Genomic DNA, 23,807 nt, shown 5'->3' with positions numbered 1-23,807 from the left:
ATTTTGATTAAAAGAAGTCTTATTTATTTCTAAAGGCACTTTGTTATTTGTTTTCCTGAAAATGTGGAATTCAGTCCACAAAAGTTATTTTTTTGTACTATTAATAGAGAATTCTATATTTTGAAAAGTATTGCTTGTGATACAGCAACTGTTTTGCACTTAAGGAAGGTAACTGGCAATTCTTTATTTGTTGTGAATAAGAGCAGCTTTTTGTTGTATAAAGGCAAACTATTTTCCTGTTGGTTCCAAGGTGGGGAAAAAAAAAAGTTTTTTTTCCTCGCACCAGTGACAGACATATCGGGGCCGTATTATGTGCATTAGCATGTTTGATGTGTTTCCAGCGACGTACCGGACCTCCATGAAACATCGTCGGCAGACAGTGTTTGTCCGATCCACCACTCGCGTGCCATCGCCGTTATGTTGCACTGGGAAACCAAAGTGTTCCCGCACTGGTGATTCCAACTCCACACTTGTCTTAATACATCCTTCGTACAATCCTTCCATGCTCCACACTTTCTATTACTTTTCTTCTTTGTATGTTTTTCTTCTTCTGTAGGCTAATAACGTTTGCTCGCTGCTTTTAGGCTCATTACCGTCACCTGGATTGAAGTGAGGACTCGATTTTTATTTTATTTTATTTTTTTAAATAGGCTACTCACTCAGACGTATTCGCCGTATGACTGTGTGCACCGAACCGTGACGCCCGTACCGTGACACCGCGGGACGAATACAAATACCGTTACACCCCTAGTTCTTATTGGTTTTATCGTTTCATTGCCTTATGATTTTAATCTTATGATGTTCTGTTGTTGTATTTAAAGTGCTTTATAAAAACTGATTAAGGTTGGTTGATTGAATCTCAGTTTTTTTCCTTGAAGAAATTATTTTCTTTGTCCTGTATGTGCGTTTCACATTAATAAACTTATTATAATTTAGCCAATTAAATTGAACAATACATTACAAATTTCAGGTCTGTGCTGCAGCACTGGACTAGACAAACACGATGGAGGAACTGAAATACAGAGGACAGAAAAGAGAGGGACGACACAGGTAAATACTCATCTACAATAAGTGGAGCCTCTTGAAGGTCATCTTGTTTCATTTCCTGCTTGATTTAAGGTGCCAACAAATGTTACCGATATGTGAGACTGAGGGTGATGCATGTGACATGAGATGCATTTCAATCACATTTATGTGAATGGCCGTCCACTGAGCCCTGTTACCACACTTTGATCTTAATTAACCCGTCTGATCAAATACACAGACAAAAAAAAGGAAGCTGTCTTGCCGATACTTTCTTTTTAGGCAAAAGAAATCCATGTTCTTCTCAGGGGCCTGTATTATTTTAGCCTCATGCTGTCGAAATTGTCTGTACTGTGGAAGTTTGATAGCTTCTTCTAGAAATAACCTGAGGAAACATTCTTTAAAAAAAAAAAAAAGCTGCTGTTGTATACGTGTTTGTTCATATCACAATTTTTGCATCCTTGTTGCCGATTCTGGTAATTGTATGTGCTCTGCTTTCGTCACAGTTTTTTATACTCTGTTATCAAGCGAATAAAAATCTGGCAGCAGTAACCTCTTAAACGCATCAACTTACTGGATGTAAACTTATTTCCTTCCTTAAGGAAAGTTACTCTTTGACTCTTTAACAACACTAACACACATTCTACAACACTGCACGCGAATGTATTTAATGCTTTAAGGAAAGTTACTCTATGACAAACAACACTAATAAACAAAACAAGTTTTATTAACCTCTTCATCATCGTTAGGTGGTCAGTTGTCAGAAGGATGGCAACTATTAATAGAAAGTATTAAAATAGTGTTTGGTCTAGGTGGGTGGTAGAGGGTGTTTCTGGTTTTAGAGATTTTTTTTTTTTTTTAAATATACGCTTATTTGCATCTTCTATATAAGTTGAAGGTTTTACAAGAACTTTTTTCAATCCTCAACTTGTTTTAAAGACTCTACTCACTGTCTAAGGCAAATTGGCAAGTTGAACCATCTGTTGAGCTGTGCATGTGGTACATACAGCAGTCAAATCACTGTAAATGACAGGACAGGCTTAGCTAATATGAAATCTAATTTCAATATTTATGACTGGACAACTAATTTGAGAAACTCGTAAGTTCCTTTCTTAGGTAATTAAATATAAACAGTTTAAGTAGTTGGTTGACTTTCATGATCGTTTCTGCACAAGAACACATAACAGATTAGGTCATATATCACCAGAACTCTTTCCAAAACCAGTCAGTCATTCAGTGTGCTGCCTAGCGTGTGTACTTAGTTGTAAGGCCTATGCTTCTTCCTCTCTGTCACACACCTGGGCAAATTGGTGTTTTTCCTCCTTGCAAGGTTCAGCTAGCGTTCAGTTTTGCACCAAGTTTTGGAAAGTTGACCAAAATAATTCAGTTCAATTATTCATTATGTCTAATGCATCATCAAAAAACTGTGTCACACACAAATACGTGCTGTCATTTGACAAAATCACATTCTGCCAGACCTGCTCTGGGCGATCCGATCCACACGTGGACTTTGTGCTATCTTACTGTCGTATGTATGGTAACGTCAGAGATTATTTTTAATGAATTTATAAGTATTATCAGGTCAACGAAAAACAGCAGCTTGATAATCATTCTGTACATGGAATTAATCAGCTAGCAGTGGAGGATGGCAGAGAAGCTGATAAGAAACGTATCATTAGTGTTGTTGACAGAGCCAGAAAACACAGGTGTAGAGGTACAGGTGCAGTCAGAGGTACAGGAGACATTTATGCTTCAGATATCAGTGAGAGCAGTAAAACTAATTGTTGATCAACATCAATTAGCTCCAACTCCAACCTGATAATGCTCAGTTTCAATGACCATTGTTTGTAGCGCAGGAAGAAACTCAACACAGCAGCATAGAAATCAAACCAACGACTTTAGTCAGCCAAGATGTCTGATTTGTAGCTGTAGTTTTCTTAAATCATAATTCAGCCTGGGACCCCTATTCCCTGTCATTCTCTCTCACCTTTACCTTTCATACTTAAATGTCTCTAAAAGAATCCACTGACTAGTCCTAATAGATAGTGGTAGAAAATAGAAACAAACACAAAGAAAACTATTTCAGGAAAGATAATGACAAACTGTACCCAATTAACCCAAGTCATGACATGCACTGGAAGAGATTTGCTGACAGTAAAGAAAGCCTCATTTTCCACACAAACTCCTCTATATGCAAACAACATTCAGTTCCACACCGTGATCATGACCTGCATCAGCCAGTCATTTCAAGTACACTGTAATCTTTTTTTTATTTGATTTGATTTTGTTGATCTTGTGACAGACACAACCTGCACCCTGGTTTATGACATTTCAGTTTATCACATCATTCCAACTATTATCTATTTGTGTTACTGTGTCTATTTGTCTATTTGTGTAACCCTAAATTAGTAGGTGAATATTTTGCATGTCAATACTGATATTTCTATTGGAACACGTGTGTGGATTTGTGTGAAAATAACAATGAAAAGCCCAACTACTAAATCAGAAAGTATCTCTAGTCCAAAGGCAGTAAACTGGGACGCACACCAAGTGTCACACAAGCTTTTTTTCTGATTTTCAAACACATGTAATATTACATTTTAAACTCCAGCAGCAGGTTTTGATTCAAAAAAGTCACATGCTGACTGATGAGTTAATGTTCTTGGGGAAAAAAACAACAAAAAAACCAAAAACAGTGGGACTTACTCACCTCATTATTTTGCCAGCTTTCATGACATGAGTTGACTGACTCCGGCTTTGTCAGATTATTAGCGATCCATTTTCATAGCGCATTATTAGACTGTCCATCTAATCTCCCTGTATCTATAATCAATCAATGTTTGTGTCTCAGGGATACATGGGATCCATTTCAGCTGAATCCCATAGGAGCGGAGAAGGAAAAAAAGAGAAGATGTTTCATACTGGCTCAGTACCTGGTAGCTGTTATTGTGGGGTTAGCGGTCCTGACCAGTGCTGTTGTCGCTAAGGTAAGATTCTCTCGTTCTCTCAGTGATGTTTTTTTAATATATATATTTTATATATTTTTATCATCAGTGTTAAGGTAGAAATTAAATATAGCGTTCCTGTGTTGGAAGCGTTGATCCATAGGGATTTTTGATTTGATTAAAATTGCTTTTATATTTTAATTTTACATTATTATTAGGTACAATTACTGTCATGTCAAGACTACAGTTTATGACATGAGTATGTACGTCTCAAATGTCTCCTACTGGCAGCTGTGGTGGAAGCGGAGCTTGTGTTTGATATTTTGCATATTGGTAAAAATGTTCTTGATTAGTATTTAGTTGGTATTTAAAATAGTTTAACCAGTCATAATAATTCAATAATATTTCCACAAAGAATTTAGTTTAACAGACACAACATGTGAAAACAGCCTGATCTGTCTCTGACCTGCTTGATGACTAAATAGCATGAACAACATCCCTGCTCTTTATGCTAAGGAAGGGCTTACAGTGCTTTAACCCTTTGTACCCATCTCTCTTTTTGTTGTCTTATCTCTTGCTGTATTTCCTTATCTGTTTCACGTGTAGCTATTGCGGATATCATCTTCATTTTCCCCTATCAATCTTTAACTCTCTGCTTCTACTTTCGATTTGTCTTCTTCCTCTGGCCTTCTTCCTTGATGATACATCACAGGGCTACGCTCATAGAGATTACCGTATCTGACTTTGTATTTAATAAGAAAAAAGATTGTTGTTGTTCTGTGTGATGATTCTTCTTACTGGTTTGCAGCTAAATCAAGCTGTGAGGTTTCAGGAGCTGAAAACATGACAATAATTTCTATTGACAGTATCTGCACAATGGAGTTTGTTGTTGTATCAAAAAGAGCAATGCAACTTGACTTTTGTAGTTGTACTTTTACTTTTTTACTTTTGGTCTTCCGTCTCATTTGTCTGACCTTCTGGTTTCATCTAAAATACTCTGGTCGTTTGTGTCCATCCAGGGTACTCTCTTGGTGTTGACAACATTGTCCAGTCCAACCTCCAACTGCACCGAAAAGGAAAAGCAGTTCTACATGCTGATGCTGGTGTTCTGCCTGGTCTGCCCCAACTTCCTGGTCTTTCTTAAATCTCTGTGGCGGTGTGCCTTCAAGAGCTTCGTACAGCCCAAGATGAAGACCATGGCATTTGTATGTTTTTCTAAACTTCTAATTCATAATGTAGTCTCCTTTGCACGGAATCATAACAAATTAGAGAGTAGAAAAATGTACATTTTGAATTCTTGTTTACAATCCTGTACTGCAGAAATATTTTCATTAATTTCATTATGATTATTTTCATTCATTCATTTTCTGTAACTGCTTGTCCTCTGGAGGGTCGCGAGGGTGGGGGGCTGGAGCCTATCCTAGCTGCCATTGAGCGAGAGGCCAATTAATGTAACAAGTATGCCTTTGGACGCAGACACAGGGAGAACATGCAAACTGAACGGTCTTGCTGTGAGGCATCAGTGTTAACTACCACACCACTGGGCAGCCCAATGATTATTTTCTATTTTCAAAATAAAACAGTTGGCTCTATATGACAAACTCACATCTATTATTCAGATCTTGACAACAACATGTCAATGGTTCATATTAATCTTTCTCCGTTTTTGCACTAAACTTGTTGAGCCGCCATTTTATCTGTGTCCTAATTCTTAAAACATAAATATGTCCTCAAATACTGTCCAGGGAAATTCCAAAATTGGACGAAAAAGCAGTGTTTTATGAAACTGTGATGCTTCATAATGTTTATTATTAATAAATGTACAAATCCACATGTCCGCTGCCAACAGAGGACATGCATAAAATACAATGCTGTGCAATTGGTGTCAATCATCTAAAACTCTTTTGACTAGATTTAAAAGATAAACTTTTTGACCAGCTTGTAGCTGATGGAAGTACAATATCTGTGTGGAAATAATGATGTCTTTGTGTCTTTTCCAGATTTTCTTGATTGAGTGCCTGGTGTCTCTTGGTACTTCGGTGCTAGTGCTTGTCGTCATGCCTCGGTTTGACGTACTGACCAACCTCTTCCTCAGCGGAGGAGTGTGTATTATATCTGCTGTTCTGCAGATAGTGTTCAGACTACAGAGAGAACCCTGGAAAATCATTTTCCCAATCTGCTCTCTCATTTTCACTGTTGCTGGTAACTATTTAATTTACCGTCCGTTAGATATTAATGTCTTTTTATTTTTCTGTTATCACTGCAAACAATGATGTACAATGTGGATATCAGTGATCCATTGTACTTTAACTGTGGTGCTGCTGAGTCTTGATTTCCACTCATGTTTGTTGTTATCCAATATAAAAACAAGAACATCTGACTGAACATGGACTGTACAAAACACTGCTTCACAGCATGGACTATACAAAACACTGCTTCACAGCGCCACAAAAATCACATTAAATATACATTTTCAAGTCTTGAATAGGTAATAGGATGGCTAGGTTTAATAGCACAATGACACATTTTGTCAAGACCTAAATTAGGAATAGGAAAGGGGTGAATCAAAAAGAGTTTTTTCTTCCTCCTATAGTTCATGTGCAATGAGAGATGTCACAATGCTTCTCGGTTTCTCCCACTTATATTTAATTATCAGTCAACTCTTTCACTGTTTTTCCCCTGTTGAGCTGTGTTTTTCTATGCCTGGTTCAGTAAAACAGCCACCCTCATTATGGCAACCCTCTCAGATGAAAGATTTATTAACTGTCAAAACAACTGTGACAAGTTCTGATTTGAGCATTGAAATACAAACTGCATGAAGGCTCCAAGCTCCACAGATGATAAAAACATTTCAATTCACATTGTTAAGATAAGAAATATGAATAATACTGAAACCGAATGAGAGAAGTATGTCATTCATTTAATGTCAGTTGCATAGCTGACAACCTAAGTGACAAGCTAGGCAAACGCAATCACAGGCTGGATTAAGCTCAGACAAATTGTTTTGTTGTATGAAAGAATCATCAAATTTATGGACCATACCATATTAATAGAAAATGTAATCCATCTGGCATTACATTTCTCTCAAAATATGTTACATCAATATAGCATTACTGAAATAAATACCGTGCTTATGAATTCACTGACATAATAAAGACACAGTCATAGGATGATACCTTACTAACTAACTGAGTAACTAACTGTCTAACTAACAGGTTACTGCCTGCTGGGACTGGACTACTATGTTCGTGTAACATCACATGTGGACAGAGAGACGTCCGACTGCTATCTCTTTATTGGAATTGGAGTGGTTTCTTCACTTCTCATCTCCCTCTGCTGGTGGGAAAATCCACTTCAAGCTACTAACCGCTTGCAGGTATAGTGTTTTTTCTATGGTGGAGCTTCAGCAGGAAATTGAACTTTGCCTATATATTTATTGTGTGTAAATATACTGAGTTGACATAATCAGTGAGACTTGTTTTCCATTTTACACCCCGCAGGATACATTGTCAGAACTGGACGGTTTCAGGGACTTTGTGTTTGTCATCAGCAGTACTCTGAGGATACTGGTGATAGGTAATTATATGCAGTCAATGTCTGTATCAACATATAGAAAAAAACAGCTTTCCAATGACGGGTGGACATGGATTGGATGTTCTCCAGCTGTGATGAAGTCTTCAGCTTTCTATCCTGCAAAAAGATTTATTCCTCTGTATACAACAGCCTGATTTCCTTTTATTTACTGCCAATCCATTGTGTTTCTTACCATTTTAAATCAGCACACTTGCTTTTATGGTTTTATGTTCAAGTATTCTAACACATCCTACTCTTTATACTGTCCCATTATATACTTCATGTTACTTTTATGGTACATTTATACATTTTGCTTTATTAACTTTTTTTCTACATCAGCAAATAATTTTATTCTGTTGTAGGGGGAGTATACCTGATCTACCACGCAGTTCTTCGGGAGACTAAAATAACTTGGTCGTATTTTAGCCTGCAAGAGGAAGACTCGGAACTCCTGAAAATAGGTCTGGGGCTGTTTTTCTTACAGGTAGGTAGAAGCGAGACAGAAAAACAGACAGAGACCTGATACTGTACACAGTGTACAGTAGAGTGCAGAGTATGTCTATATGTCTCTTATTTCTTTGCTTTTCTTTGAGGATACTTAAAATTTTAGGGCGCTTGATGGTATGGTACTCAATGGTTAAGTTAAATTTTTCTTTATAAACTGAAGGATAGCACCAAGGCTTTGTCAAACACAAGTAGCACCATCCAAGAAAGCAAGTTTGAGTTCATGTAATATGTATTTCAATAAGTTAGTAGAGTATATTGTATATAAACTGCAATAAGTAATAACTGAAATGTATGCAATAAATCAGCTAAAATCATTTGATTTATCACTGCAGAGAGACCACTGCGGCTGGCTAAATTGGGTCGGAGTGTAATAAAAACAAGACAAATCAGACATTTCCTTTCCACTTAATTCTGTATTTACCTTTACTGTTTTACTTTTAATGTCTCACACCTGGCTTAGCCAAGATTAAGGCAGCAGAAATACCAAATATCACCCACACTGATTCTTAAAAAACTACAGGTTTAATCAGTCACTAATCACTGAGCTGCCAACATAAGCCTCTTTATCCAACACTTCCTGGTACAGCAGTTTTCATGTATTAAAAATTAAAAAGCATAGACCACTTTCTTTTGTATCCCATTGATCTCCCAGGCATGTCAACAGTTCAGAATCTTATCTTAAGTAAACGACTTGAGTATATCAGATAAAATTACGACTTGAGTCTGATTAACTACTTAAACAGTTGAACTGTAAAATTGAATTTCGTTCCTCTAATAAATATTTCCCTTGTATTTTGTCCCAGGCCTTCTGCTCAGCAGCCTGCCACTGGTTTGGAGTAGTTGCCTGTAAGATTCACGCTGTCAGGATGAGTTTTGCGTTACCAGTATGCTGCACGGGGCCTGCGGTGCTAATGCTGGGACTGATACTGTTCTTAACGCACGCGGAAAAACTTGACGGTGCATCACATATCAACATAAATGGTGACGATTCCTTTCTTTTTTCTAACGTTGCTTTTATGTTGAGAACTGTTTCTGCTTTCCGACATTTTATACAGCTTTCAACGGGGCATGGTGGGAAACGGTTACTTTGCAATACATTTTCCAGTATCTCACATTACAAGCTCCATTACGTTTTTACACAGTAGATTTGTCATTGAGCAGCTATGGCTAACTGTGCACCCAGTGGTGCTTTAGTCCCAACCAGTGTCTGTCTCCTAATAATGTGTATAAATTAGGGATGTCAATAGATTAAAATAATTAATCATGATTAATCACATGAAATCCATAGTTAATGTGTGATTAATGGAGAGAAAGTTTTTACTGCTCTTATCTACATCCACATATACTGGAAAGCTCTATGCATAAATGTTCACTTACTCAAATCCAAAAATGTTTTCTTACGCTTCCATTGCAGAGTTTTGCAAAAGCGTGATCAACATAAACGAAGAGAACACGTCTCCTATGATCTTACTCGAGGTTACCAGGAGTATCTGTCGAACTTCACTTAACAGGTATGTTTGCGTGCTCACGTGTGTCACATGTTAAACATGCATCCATCTGTGCATTCTTCTAAATGTTCCAAATACTTATGGATTGCTTCATTAACAGTCACTACTTGCAATGGCCTTTTTCCATGCTGGCACTCGAGGGAACGTGTATGTGGTTGGGCTTTGTTGCATGTACCTACTACGTATGGAAGATCAAGGTATCAACATAAACACACACACTTCCATTTATTTACAATAAACTTCCAAAAGCCCTGGTTCACCCAGATTACTCCAAACATTAATTTAAAGGACCAGTGTGACGAATTAAGAGCCATCTAGTGGTTAGACTGCAAATTGCAACCAATTGAATACACCACCGTCATCCTTCTCTTCCACCTCAGAGAATTTGTGTCTCAAACACACTGGACCTTTAATCTACATCCTACTGCTAAACTTAAAAACTTAAAATAACAATTACTCTTGAATTTTTGTTTACTCTTAACTTATGTCAAACAAAAAGGCATCCACCAACAGTAAATGTTCCTATGGTCCATCACGTATTAGGTCCAGCGCATAGAGAGAACCTCTCAGCTCTTTGTTCGACGACTCTATGAATCTGCTTTCATTGACCTGTCTCTACTACTCAACACCAAGATGAAGTTACCACGAGCCAGAAACCAAGAGAGGTAAGAGGTATCCAAGACCAGAATGTACCCGGTTCTTTTATTTTGTGTCTGATTTTATTGTGATTTTTATTTTTAGCGGGTTTGTGGACAATATACGTTTAGAGTAAAAATCAGATGCAGCAGAAACACAAACATTTTCACAGATGTGTCAGATGCAAAGCATAATAGATTCAAAATATATTTAATTATTAACACATGCAAGTGTTGGCTGTTTTCTTATACCGCTAATACGTTTTTATATGTAATGATGTTGTGATGAAGAAATGTAATGATGGTTTGCAATCAGGACAAAAGTGCGTCATTGTTTTTTTTTTCCATTACTGGTTCATCGTAGTTGCACGCGTGGTTATTTTATAAAATCACTGGCACTGTCTGTAATGAGCCTCCATAACAGATGTTTCGTACATGTGCATGTTCAGAGCATGAAATGTTTCAAAATTCTTCTCCCCTCCTCTTTCATCTTCACCACAGCCAAGATGAAATACAGAACACTGTGATCTATCTTTGTGCTACCATGTGGCACGAGACCTATGATGAGATGCTGAAGATTCTCACCTCCATGTTCAGGTTAGACACCAGCTGTACCAGTATGAGTTTATCATTTTGTTTTTACATGTCTTTAATAAGCTACAGCATATTAAAATCTTGGTGTGGTCTAGGTTTTTATTCTCAACAGTGTCAGTTGAATAAGGAAGAAGCAGTTAGAGAGAGCTTTTCAATCTACTATAATGTAAAAAACTATTAATCATCAATTACATCCAAGACCAGTTCTATAATTAGAATTAAAAAGTTTTGGGATTGTTCAACATAAACAAATACATAATTGTATTCATTTACTTTAAAAAGAAGAATATACTTTTCCTAATGTCATCTATTGCTGTCTCAGGTTGGACCGATATCGGGGTGATCCAAAAGAAGAACATAAGGACTGTTTTGACTTTGAGTGTCACATTTATGTAGACGATGCCTTCATGACTGAAAAGGAGACAGAAAAGAGAGTGGTTAATTCTTACGTCAAGGATTTGATCAATGTTGTCATAGAGGTTTATCGGTGAGATTATCCATCTATCAGCTTCTATGTATTTATTTATTTATTCACGTAGTGTTTCTATGGCTCTCTCTTTCAAACTCACCATTGCACGCTTCCTTTTCTTCAGGGTGTTCACAAACAAAGAGCCAGATGAAGTGTCAATCATTGAGACTCCCTATGGTGGCAGGTTGATGTTTGTTTTGCCAGAGGGGAACATGCTCTTGATTCATCTAAAAGATAAAAGCCTCATCAGGAACAAAAAAAGATGGTCACAGGTAACGAATAGGAGTTTATGAAATGTCAAAAAGTGTTTCAGTCCAAGTTACAGTGTTCAATTTTCTTCACTTCAAAAGATTTTCAAACAGTATGACTTATAAACATTTAAACTAATGACTTTTTTTTGTTATGTTTTGTAGATATGACAGAAACATGATGCAAGTTAATTGACTGTTACAGCGCTACTTAATATCTCCAACGTATACATGTATATTTTTAACTAAAACAACTCTTCAAGTGTATCACAGCATTGTAGGAAAATATTTTGATACAATTTAAGATATTATTCAGAATTATGTGGATATCTGTGTGATGGTTACTTTAAAATATGTGTTTCTTCACTGTTTCTCAGTTTAATCAAATAAACATTTCTCAGGACGATTCAATATTCAGATTGTTCTTGAGTATTTAAAGAGAGGTCTTGGTTTTTCCACACAATAAATAAATGTTTATGACTTACAGATAATGTACTTGTATTATCTGCTGGGCTGGAAGGGCTACCTTGTCAAGAACCCTCAGAAGCTCCCAGTAAGACTTTTCTGACATTTGCTGGAAATCTATACATATTAGTATTTTGACAGTGTGTATAAAATATTACGACATGTTATTTATCTATCCTGTGTTTCTTTGTTTTTTTCAGCGCCAGAATACATGCAGAGCTAGTTTGGTATCTATGGATGGTGAGGTTTACCTCATGCCTCAGCATGACAATGACAGCAAGAGAAAATTCATCTCTGATGACAATACGTATATTCTGGCTCTTGATGGAGACACTGACTTCCAACCAAAAGCTGTGATTCTACTTGTGGACAGGTAAGTGAGAGACAAATCAACCAATGTATTCCATCATGGTTCAAATTAAAAAGTAAAAACAGAAAGAGAAATACTACTTTGACAGTTTGTCATACAGACAAGGTAAAAATGCATGTTTTACTGCATGTAAAAGATTAAAAACTATTTTGATCAACAGGTTGAGGATGTATGAAAATGTAGGTGCAGCATGTGGTAGAATCCATCCTACTGGCATGGGTAAGTAGATGCTTTTTTGCAGCATTAAGCTCTTCTATTTTGTGTGTGTGACACTGATGTTGATTATTAAAACCAGATTCAAATGAATCAATAAAGAGACATAACATGAAATCTGTGCGATGATAGCGAAGATACTGAGTTTTCAAGAGATTCATGATCTTAAATGGTCATTATCACACATTATACTAGAAGTACTGCCTCACAGGTGTATGCCTCTGCCAACCAGTCAAGTTGCAGTTTCTAGCTATTATTATTCATTATGATCACGTTAACAATAGTACAAATCCTGCATGTGCAAGCAGGTGTTCCTGTGCTCTGTAGTCCACAACAAGGGACCGACCAAAAAGCAGAATTTTATGATCTATTTATTTTTTTTCAGCGTTTTTCTTATTACTCCATTTAATCATATTTTTCTTTTACTGTGATTCTCTCTTTTCACTACCCTGCCATCACAGGTCCCATGGTATGGTACCAGAAGTTTGAGTATGCAGTAGGCCACTGGCTCCAGAAGACAGCAGAGCATGTGTTTGGTTCTGTGCTGTGCAGTCCAGGATGCTTTAGTCTGTTTAGAGGGTCAGCTTTAATGGATGACAATGTTTTGAAGAGATACACAACAACTGCAACACAAGCTTCGGAATATGTGCAATATGACCAAGGTTGGCACAGATTGCCACTAGTTCACCAACCATTTATTCCTCACATTGCTTTAGCCTCTTAACTTTTCCTCTTTGTTCACTTTTCTAGGGGAAGATCGTTGGCTGTGTACGTTGTTACTGCAGCAAGGGTGGCGTGTTGAATACAACGCTGCATCTGATGCTTACACCAACTCACCACAAGAATTCAAAGAGTTTTACAACCAGAGAAGACGATGGGGACCTTCTACACTGGCTAATACCTTGGACCTTCTGCACAGGTTAGAGTACTTAGTTTTTCAAGCGTCTACAACCTATAATTTCCCAATCAGACAAGGATACTACAACATTCATAACGTTTTCATACTAACTCTTGCATGGTTGTGACTTAAATAACAGTGGTGCAGAGACAGTGAAGAGAAACTCGTCCATCTCCAGGCTTTACATTTTATACCAGATGTTCACTGTTGGATCTTCTATCCTAGGACCAGCCTCTGTGACTCTCATGATAGCAGGTAGGTTTGAGTTTATTTTATTTAAGTTCCTTGTCAGTGTTTGCCAATGACTAAGGCAGAGCTAACGTTTTCTTATTTTCTCTCACACATCCTCTTATCTGGCTCTCAGTATCATAGTTATAAATTTGTGAAGGTTGAATACAACTGTTTATGATCTTTTATCTGTGAGTGCACAATAAACTAAAGACCCTGAATTCACGTAAAACGCGTGACTTAGTTTCATTCGTGTTACTACCAATCATGACCATTATATTGGGTAACCTGAGCAATAAAGCAGTTCACTATGCTCACAATAAACTGAGTACAGTGACTAAACTAATCACATCAGGAAAAAAATAAACGCAGCAGGAAATGCCTTCTTTCCTCAGCAGTAAGCTGTGATGCAGAGGTGACGTTAGACTTGTTTTGTAAACAATCATCTTTCCTCCTCAGCTATGTGAACTTCTGCTCACTCTGAAACTGGTACTCCCTCTTCTTGTAATAGCAAAGCTAGCTTAACAACTAGGCCGTGTATGCGAGATCAAAGACAGGACCAGACAATAGCTGACTGATATGGACACTTGCAGACAACGGGACATGAGGGAGGTCTACCTGTGGTCATTTGAAAGACTTGCAAAATATTCACTTCTGGCAGCCACCACTGCGGTGTCCCATTTCAAAGGTGATTTATGAACATGGTTCCTGGTAACAGTCCCATTGTACTATCTGAGTCATAAATTTATGACCAGAATTATTGTACAGCAAATATGTAGCAAAGGTTATCAGTGATAAGTTTCATGCAGTAGCATTTTGGAAGACTATCCAGTCTTTCATAAAACACCCACAGACTTGGTCTGAGAAAGCCTTGTACATCTGCATTAATAATCTTTCTGTGAAAATAATTTTTTCATCCATCTACCTACATCTCTAATTCATCCCCCAATCTCTTTCTCCCCGACCTTTCTCACCAGGCGCTTTCCAGTTTGTCTTCCAGATTACTGGTACACTCTCCATCATTATTGCAAGCGTTCCTCCAGTCTTCTACATCATCATCTGCTTTGTAACCAAGAGCAACACCCAAATAACCATCGCTGCCATTATGAGTGTTTTGTATGCATTCCTCATGACTGCATCTTTATTTTCCATCATTGGTGGGTCAAATCTTATTTTCCCTTTATTTTACTGTATGTAGTGTACTGTGCATTTTTGAGATATTTCTAATAAAATGAGTGTAAATATTCATACAAACACTACATTCCACTTTCAGGTGACATGGTGCTTCAGGGCACATTCTTGACACCCACCGGTGTGTTTTTGGTTTCAATGACAGTCATGTACTTGGTGACAGCTTTACTACACCCAGAGGAGTTTGGTATGATACATATATCATTTTCATGTCATGTCATGTTGTCATGTTGTCACATTGTGTAATGTTATGTAATGTTATTCTTTCTTTCTCCTCCAGGGATGATTATCTATGGTCTGATGTATTTCATCTGTATCCCCAGTGGATACCTCCTACTGACCATCTACTCACTGGTCAACATGCACATTGTGTCCTGGGGCACAAGGGAATCTAAGTAAGCAATGATCACTGTTATTGAGTAGTGGTACTTAAGGCTGGTACTTAAGGCTGGCAAAAAATGTATCTTCATTATTGATTAATCTTTTAATTACTGCATGTTTAATTCATTATGTGGCTTCAAATTACACAAATTAAGATTCTAGTCACCAATTAATCTTAAAAGAGCCTATTAGCTGATTAAATGACTTCTAATGTCAGCACCAATGTCATTAGTGGTGGCACATAGAATAATATCTAGACATAGATATTACATGGATAAAACATAGAGTAATATATTCTACCACTTGAGCAGACTTAATGTTGCTTGATTATCAACATGCTAATTATAAAATGTCACATAAATCCACTAACCTCTAATTATAGGGCACATAAGAGGAGACAAACATACACATAAATATAAATAAAACATGCATATATAGAATAACGCAAACGGCTGAAAAGGCCCAACATATACAATGTATAAAAAGTATTATGTACAGTTATGTAGTATTTTAGCTGACCAAGTCAATTAATTCATCCATTTTCCACTGCTTACCTGAGGCTCATCCACAAGGTAGTGGTGATTCAAGAATTCACTAATCCAACAGATAAGCACAGTCAGACAGCAGGCAATTAATTTATTTTCAATTCATGCCAATCTGCAACCCCAAAAAACACTCACCTTCGTCTGTCTGCATTTTAATTTATGTTTTTAATATGACATTGTCTCCTGCCTTCTGTCTGTCAGGGGAGAAGGAGAAGTGAAGAAAACCAAAAATGTACTGTGCGACAGAAACTGTACACTGTGCTGCTGGGACATGAAGATACAGGTACTGTTGCCAGACAGCTACTGACAAGCCCTTCATAGGGTGGGCGGATGGACTGATTACTGTATTCTGCTGCTTTACAGGTAACCCAGGACAAGGAGAATCTGCTGCTTCAACAGATCACAGGGAAGGCTGCACAGCAAACCCCTCTCATTACAACTACCAACCCTGAAATACCTGAACAAGCAGACTCAAAGTTGGAGCCACAAACCAAAGTTGATGGCACACCAGAACACACTGTGGAAGATGTTAAAAAGCATCGAGCTGACAAACTGTCAAAGAAATGGAGGCCAGAAAGAGGCAGTGACGCTGCTTCCAATAGCAGGTATTTTTCTTTCCTTGATCCTTAATCTATTTGTTCACTATTTATTTTAGCTGACACAAACACCCTCCACATACTGATTGCCCTGGAAATGGGACAGTACTGTTCAAGCCCCTGTTCATGTCCTTGTGTGAGGAAAGAAACATTGGATTTACAAAATACATAATTCCAAATATTCACAAAAATGTGGGTGCCTGTGTGCAGTGACAGCAGTATTAGGAAGGGAAGCATAACACCGAGTTCATCTGATGAAGATGATGACGACAGGGCTGACGGCTTAGAAACAGAGGAGCGTCCAGTAAAGGGTGAGAAGCACTACTGCATGTTGTATATTTGTATACAATATGTTAATATTAACAGTATATTGTTGTACAACGCATGAGACCCAAAGCAATAAAAACGTTATTTGTTCACGTGTGCGTGCAGATTGGGTGTTGCCGGTGAAAGCAGTTTTTTTGAAGAAGCTTACTTATGCCAATTTGAAGAGAAATCTACAAGAACAAATACGGTAAATATTTCACAAGATCTAGAGAAACTGCTTTAATACATTCTGCTTTTATACATTCTTAATCTTCTGGATTTTGACAATTTAATACTTTTCAGTTGAGGTTTTCTGGTGTGTGTTGTCTACTTGCAGGTGGTGTTTATGTGTACAAGAATCTCAAAAATACATGTTTCTGTGTCATTTATTGTGCTTTTGCTGTGACCCAAATCGGTCTCAAACACAGTTGCCCTGAAGAATCAGCTCTAACCTACATGAAAGTGTAGTTACATTCGTTTGTCTTTATTTGTGTTTTTCTTCTCCTCCTCAGATACGCACTCCGCGGCAAAAATAATCATGATTTGTGTGAGGAGTTGGTCCTGATGTTGACAGACACACTCAGTGGGCAGCTCAGTGACGTGGGGCCTGAAGATGTTCTGGAAGATGCTCAGCTGGACGAGTTACAGTATGCGCTGTCCAAGCAGGTGATGATAGATGACTTGGTTAAAATAAAGAGGTGTAAGGATGTGCTCGTAAAACTATGTGTGGTGATTCTGGCAACAATGGTAGAGATTTTTAAGTTTTCATTTCTATAACATTATTGCATTGAAATGATATTACAACCTATGTACTGTATCAAAAATGTATTGTTTTGATAAATCACATACTGCTTCTTCTTTTCCCAAGGCTTTATTCATTTTATGAAGCCCAAACTGCTACTGCAGAAAAGGAAAGACTGAATCGCAGAATAATTGACTTTCTGTATCTCTCAGGCACGGCAAACCCTTAAGACCAGTCGAATGGAGAAATTAGAGAAGAGAGTGAAGAGAGCCATCGACAAAACACTCACTGCCCCACAAGTGGAAAAACTAGAAGAGGTAAAATGCTGGTTCTGTGAGAAACATTAATGTCTATCAGCTTGCAGAGACAAGCCAAGGTACAAAAGGTACAAGGTACAAAAGGCACAAATATATTGAGAGTTGTACCAAACTAAGTTAAGGGAAAAGAAAATACAAGGCCAAAGTGGTGGCAGTTGACTATACAATATGAAATCATAACTAACAAGAACAATGATGTTGAACAGGCACTTGTTCTGTTCCACTTTTGCATTAGTTTAAATAAAAATGTGTGCATGTATCTATGTGTGTTCTTAGGGTGAGAATGACTTCTGGACCAAGTTACTCGAGCGCTACTTAAAACCCATTTCTGAAACTCAAGCACATAAGGATGAGATCACCAGAGAACTGAAGTCACTGCGCAATAAGGTCAGTAATATGGGTTTAGTGTCTCTGTAAATACATCTATTGTGTTTGTGAAATAAACTAAATTATCCATGAAGACTCTGTCTTGGTTTAGATGTTCAAATATTGATAATGAGCCACTGATGAGTGAGTTAATTGAAGAAGATAAGTGTCTATTGGTAGTACAGAGCGGTCTAATACAGAAAGAGAGCTGCCAAAGACAAGTCAAACAGAACTTCTGGTTGTTGACTGATCTCCTGATTATTGTGTGGTATCGTGATAAGTGTCAAGACAACATGAAGGCAACAAGTCCCTCCAACAAAACATGAGGCAAAAAGTCACACAAAGCTAACATCTGTTGACACTGCAGCTTTTAATCTGCTTAACAACAAAAAAAAAGTTAGCTGAGGTAGTTCTCAATTGAATCCAGGAGATCTGTCCAAGCCAATATCTACAAAAGTTTGAGATGACTCTCCAATTATTTAGTTTCTTTGCTGTTTTCTTTCTTGCTTTAAGGTAACAAGAAATAAAACATTGTAATACATGAGGGAGAAGTTCTAAAATTCTTCAAACATTTGCAGTTGTACAGTATGTGCAATAATTGGGTCACTGATAACTCAGTACTGCCCTAACTAGAATTTAAGTATTATTCTGAACTCAAGCCTTAGCTGTTTTTTTTTTTTTTTTAGATCTTTCTGGGACATTCATCTCATTAAAATGTTTGTCCATTTGTATACTTATGTTTATTACTTTTATATATTGCAGTGAAAGCATATCTTTAGTATTTCGTATTAAGACTTGAGAGGTGTTATTAACTTCTCCTCTTCCTCCCCACAGGCAGTCTTCCTGTACTTCATAATCAACGTGCTGTGGGTGGTAGCTACCTTCTTTCTGCAGGCCATTGGAAATGATGTCATCAGCATCAAGATCCCAAAATACTATTCAAACGGAACTCTATCTGAAGACTACCTTAAGGTTGGGACACACAGACAGTCCTAGATACCTGTGCTGCAGAGACAGAGATACATTTAAAGGACTATGATGTCTTTTTGAATATCTGGTACGACTGCTGTCACTTTAATTGCTTTTGCTGTCATTCTGTTTTGACAGGTGGAGCCTCTCAGTCTGATGTTCCTGCTTTCTTTTGCTGTTCTTCTCATTATCCAGTTTCTGGCCATGTTATACCACAGGTAAACACACATATAAGCTGAATTTGTATTGAAAAGAGTGCTCGCTTTTTAGCAGCTGTGAAATTGGACTGTATTTGACAAAATCACTGGTAACTCACTGACCTTGAAAACTAAACTGGACAATTTTTCATGTTTTAGATGAAGGTTTGATTCTGTGGCAGTGAAAATTCAATCAAAGTTTTTGAACTGGTTTCTGAATATTTCTCCCCACCAAGAGCAGGGAACTTTTGATTAATAAATTCCTGTCTTTGTGAGGGTTATAATGACCGGCTCCATGTATTTGTAACTATTGTCCATCTACTTTTTTCATTATATTTTATTATATTTTCTGGTTGTGCTTCATCTTTGTGCCTCCGTTTTCAGGGTCTACACCCTGATCCACGTAGTTTCCTACCGCAGCACAGAGAAAGACTACAAACCGAAGGATGAGGTAAGTTACACCACCCAAAAACACATATACACATCAATAAGCCAGAAGTGTAATTATGGTTTGAGTCATGCTAATGCTTATTGGGCCTTTTAACCCTTAAAGGAGGAAAATCCAATTTTCAAATGATTTCACGTCATGAGAGTAAAGCAAAACTCCGCAAACATCCACTAATTACAGTACAACTCTTAATGACAGCTACTTAGACAGATGGACATTAGGACACTATACACTTAATTGACTTCCACATCAATGTGTGCTGTCCAGAAACTCCCAAATGCATCCAAACCAAGCCTGAAGTTTCACAAATTGCAGGCAAACACAGCTGGCATTAAAGTATAGTGATGACTAATAACCATCTTAACCTTTTGCATAATTATGAGACAGTTTCTCATAATTACCACATTTTGACTTGTCACAGTAAAGACAACACAGGTGCTTGCATGATGATAGCTGAGTCCCACTAAGTGTAAGCTAAGACGAAAGGTGAAAACAGAAACAGAACGCCTCCCCCGTGTGGAATGCAGCCTTACGTAAGACATACGCTTTCCCAATTGTGACAAGTGAAAATGTCTTCAGTGAAAAAGGGTCCAATACAAGGTCCTTAATTCTTAGGTAGGAGATTTATCATATTTATTTCTTTTTTGGTTGGCCTTTATTACTCCCTCATGGGGAAATGGCATTTAACCTATCCATTCATAGACTTGCTCAATGCACCACAGTCATGGTTACAGAATTCAAACCAGTGACCTTACAGTCCCAAATCTGCATCTCTAACCACTTGGTCCAGTTCCATTACGCTTATGAGATACGAGTGAGACATGAGGACACTACACATGCTGAAACAGTAGTGACTTGTCAATCCTAAGGCAGCTATGTCCTAAAGAACACCCGTCTTGTTGCGTATTTTAATCGAAATGACCATGACTTTAAAAAAATGGAAATCCATCAGTATCAACGAAGATTTAAAACTAGCAGCTGAGACCATAAACTGATAGGGAAAATGTGTGAAGTGTGGTCATGTATTGTCTCACAAAGTTCTACACAACAAGTGCAGGTGAAAGACACTTAGGCAATGAATTCCATTTTTAGGCCTCCAACAAAGTCCAGTTACACACAGATCAGCCACAACATCAAAACCAATGACAGGTGAAGGGGATAACATTAATAATCTTCACAAATCATCTGGTCCTGGTATTGATGTAGATGTTATTTACACATGTACTGCCCACCTAAACGTTGTGGCTGACCAGGCACCCCCACCCGGTAATGACAATCAATGACAAGCAATGACACTCCCTAATGGCAGCAGCCAACCCTAGCGGGACAGTGTGTTCTTCCACATCACAAAAACTGCTAAAGAACAGCTTAAAAACTATGAAAAACAGTCCAAGCTGTTGACTCGGCTTCCAAACTCCACATGCCCCAAACAGATCCACCGAGCCCCCCCCCTCCCCTCAACCATAGGTCCCAAAGACTCCCCTACCAGAGTCCTGGTGCCAGACACAATGGGACACCCTCAAAGGCCTGTGTCCATATCCCAGTGCACCTAAACTTTGTGGGAGGCAAAAGGGAGAATTGAACCATATTAGGCAGGTGTTTTTTTTGTAAAAGTAGTATGAATCTAATAGTATGCGCGCATAGTATATCCAAGGAGATACCATGGTGTGTGAGCACTGGAAACGACACTGGCAAATACGCCTTAATGCAATGCAGTGGAGATTACAACAGTTTTGATCCAATTGGCAAGGAGGCTCTCAGGATGTGACATGATACCGTCAGAATAGATGCATACTATTATTTATACACACGTATTTCATCTTATGAAATATAATGCACATATTTAGTAGTACTATGTATTACATCGTATGATGCAGTTTGATGTAGGTATGTCATTCCTCTTCAACAAAGGCCCTGACCTCTGACTGGTTGCTTCAGATGTTGTCATTATAGTTGTTCACTCATTACACAACACCAGAGAAAAGACAAGGATGAAAGACTCCAACAAGCAACTACCAGACCTCCACATAAATCACACACAGCCCAACAGGACTCTTTACGGCTAAAATGTCAAAAAAGTAATTAATTTCTTCACCCTCGCAGGGCATAACAGTAGGATACAGTTAAAGGAATGTTTATACAGGCAGCCACAGGTTGTTGTTTCTTATGAGCGAAAGAGCGAGAGGTGAGAGGGAGGCGGTACACCTACCATGTTTGAAGACCTGTCTTCCATGTGTCCAGATAATATTCCCCCACTGCACTTCTTGTCAGGTGAAAGTTAATGTCCATGTATTTCCTGTCATGTGCTCCGACTTGGTCCTCTTTGTCGCAGGTCCAGAATTTTCGAAATTTTGAAAAAAAAAAAATATGCACAATTTTCACCAGCTAACGTCAGCTAGCTAGGAGGTCTTGCTAAGATAGCATTGACTGTTTGTAGTTAAATAGTCGATACTATTAGTGCTGGTGGAAAACGTTTTAGTGACCCAGTTTACGTCATGCCAAGTACTTTGAAAACTTTTTATGTAACCTGAGTGAAACAGTGTTCACACGAGTCACGACGGCTAGGTCCGTTTTCCAGTGGGGAGAAGCTTCACCTGTGCTTCTGTCGGCAATGCCATCTGTCACCACCACACGGCCTTAAATTACGTACACTGACATTTACGTAATAGTGCAATCCAGGGGGCGCTGTTTTACTAACTGTAAATCTGGAAAGGTTCTCAGTCATCCAGGTCATTGTACTGTACATCCTGAAACACACCTAAGAGAAAGGCATCTGGACCAACTCTAAGCCCAGTTGCCTTTGTGTTCGCCTTGTTTTTTTTTAAACACACATTGTAAGAAAATCAGTGGAAATATGGAGATGCACTGATTAACAACTGATGGAAGTCAAAAATATTGAAAATTGAAATTGAAAGATGATTATCAGAGGGTTTGACTCCATATTTCACCTGTAATATGTATTTGAAATTAAATTAAATTACACTATGTTCAATAAAATTACACAAACGCAAAGAACCTGTGCGATCATTTTTCTATGTTTGCATCCTTCTGTTTTCTAGGAGGATGAAGAGGGCCTCATTATGGAGAACCAGTCTGCCAATGGACTTGTGATTACCAGTGACGACTTGTAGGCAGCTGCAGTTACAACCAGCAGTACCACGCAACAATATCCCACACTGGCATCATCAGCAAGTCTCTTCCTACCTGAGAGCTGTTTCCTCTACTGAGATTTTATTTTTATCAGCATTCAAAATGCATTGAATGCAGTACATTTTGCTCAAGATAATACTACATAGATGCTAAACTAATGGGCAGTCTTTGTAGACAGTGCATTTCAACTTTCTTTGATAGGAAATTTATTCTTCGTCTATTCTGCAGCAGCTGTTTTGCCTCCCAGCTAGATTTTGAGTGTAATCCAGCTGGGGAGGCGCAACGGCTCAAGGGAAATCAGTTCTAACAGATCCAATAAGCCTTGTTTGACAGTGTAAAATGAGGAATTATTAAGATGTGGGGTTTAACACAACATGATCACAGGAAAGAGCAGCTTTAGTGATGAAGTGTTATATTTAGCGCTCTTTAGATTTATTCTGTGTGAAGTATGGTTGAATGCACCAGGTCCACGGGCTAATTAGATGTTATTATCTGTTCAAGGTCTAAAGATAGAGGATGTTGTACAGGTTCTTCATCACACTATGTAATAATCCCACTGTGTGGAAACACACAAACAAAAACAAAAAAATCTGATTTTTGGCATTGGTGTCTGTGTCAGCTTCAGTGAAGTGTATAACATCAGTGTGCTGGATGTGCATTAACAGGTAGCAAAACATTTTGTCAGACATTTTTATACTCAAAAAAAAAAAAAACAGCATCAAGATGATATATTTCATGAACAATTGAAATATTTATTATTGTTGAGCCTCATTTTTCACTCGGTTGTAATTTAGACTGTTTTGCTTTTTAATACTGTGTCAACATAATATCAGTGTAACTATGTATGCCAATCATGACGATGCACTTTAGAAAGGAAGAAAAATGTCTTTGAAAATTTTTGCTTTGGAAAACTAGTGAAATGA

The 23,807-nt window shown here is 37.9% G+C and overlaps 1 protein-coding gene across 1 annotated transcript; it reads left to right on the top strand.

The window, feature by feature from the left end:
• The first annotated feature begins 418 nt into the window (after nucleotides 1-418).
• chs1 (chitin synthase 1) lies at nucleotides 419-23,516 on the top strand. The gene is made up of 34 exons (XM_084541907.1): nucleotides 419-1,050; nucleotides 3,875-4,010; nucleotides 4,988-5,173; nucleotides 5,969-6,170; nucleotides 7,184-7,344; nucleotides 7,469-7,544; nucleotides 7,904-8,025; nucleotides 8,852-9,029; nucleotides 9,463-9,559; nucleotides 9,657-9,753; nucleotides 10,100-10,221; nucleotides 10,693-10,788; nucleotides 11,108-11,272; nucleotides 11,379-11,526; nucleotides 11,990-12,055; nucleotides 12,168-12,340; nucleotides 12,498-12,556; nucleotides 13,012-13,212; nucleotides 13,301-13,469; nucleotides 13,588-13,703; nucleotides 14,654-14,833; nucleotides 14,950-15,054; nucleotides 15,148-15,262; nucleotides 15,995-16,076; nucleotides 16,157-16,422; nucleotides 16,600-16,700; nucleotides 16,822-16,903; nucleotides 17,208-17,361; nucleotides 17,650-17,754; nucleotides 18,031-18,141; nucleotides 18,955-19,092; nucleotides 19,228-19,307; nucleotides 19,671-19,737; nucleotides 22,794-23,516. Exons 1-34 carry the CDS (start codon nucleotides 1,004-1,006, stop codon nucleotides 22,863-22,865), a joined length of 4,275 nt encoding a protein of 1,424 aa, XP_084398033.1. The 5' UTR covers nucleotides 419-1,003; the 3' UTR covers nucleotides 22,866-23,516.
• The last annotated feature ends 291 nt before the right edge of the window (nucleotides 23,517-23,807 follow it).

The sequence above is a fragment of the Chelon labrosus genome (genome assembly GCF_963514085.1).
Source record: "Chelon labrosus genome assembly, chromosome: 3".
NCBI classification, from domain to species: domain Eukaryota; kingdom Metazoa; phylum Chordata; class Actinopteri; order Mugiliformes; family Mugilidae; genus Chelon; species Chelon labrosus.
This window is presented reverse-complemented; position numbering and strand designations above follow the sequence as displayed.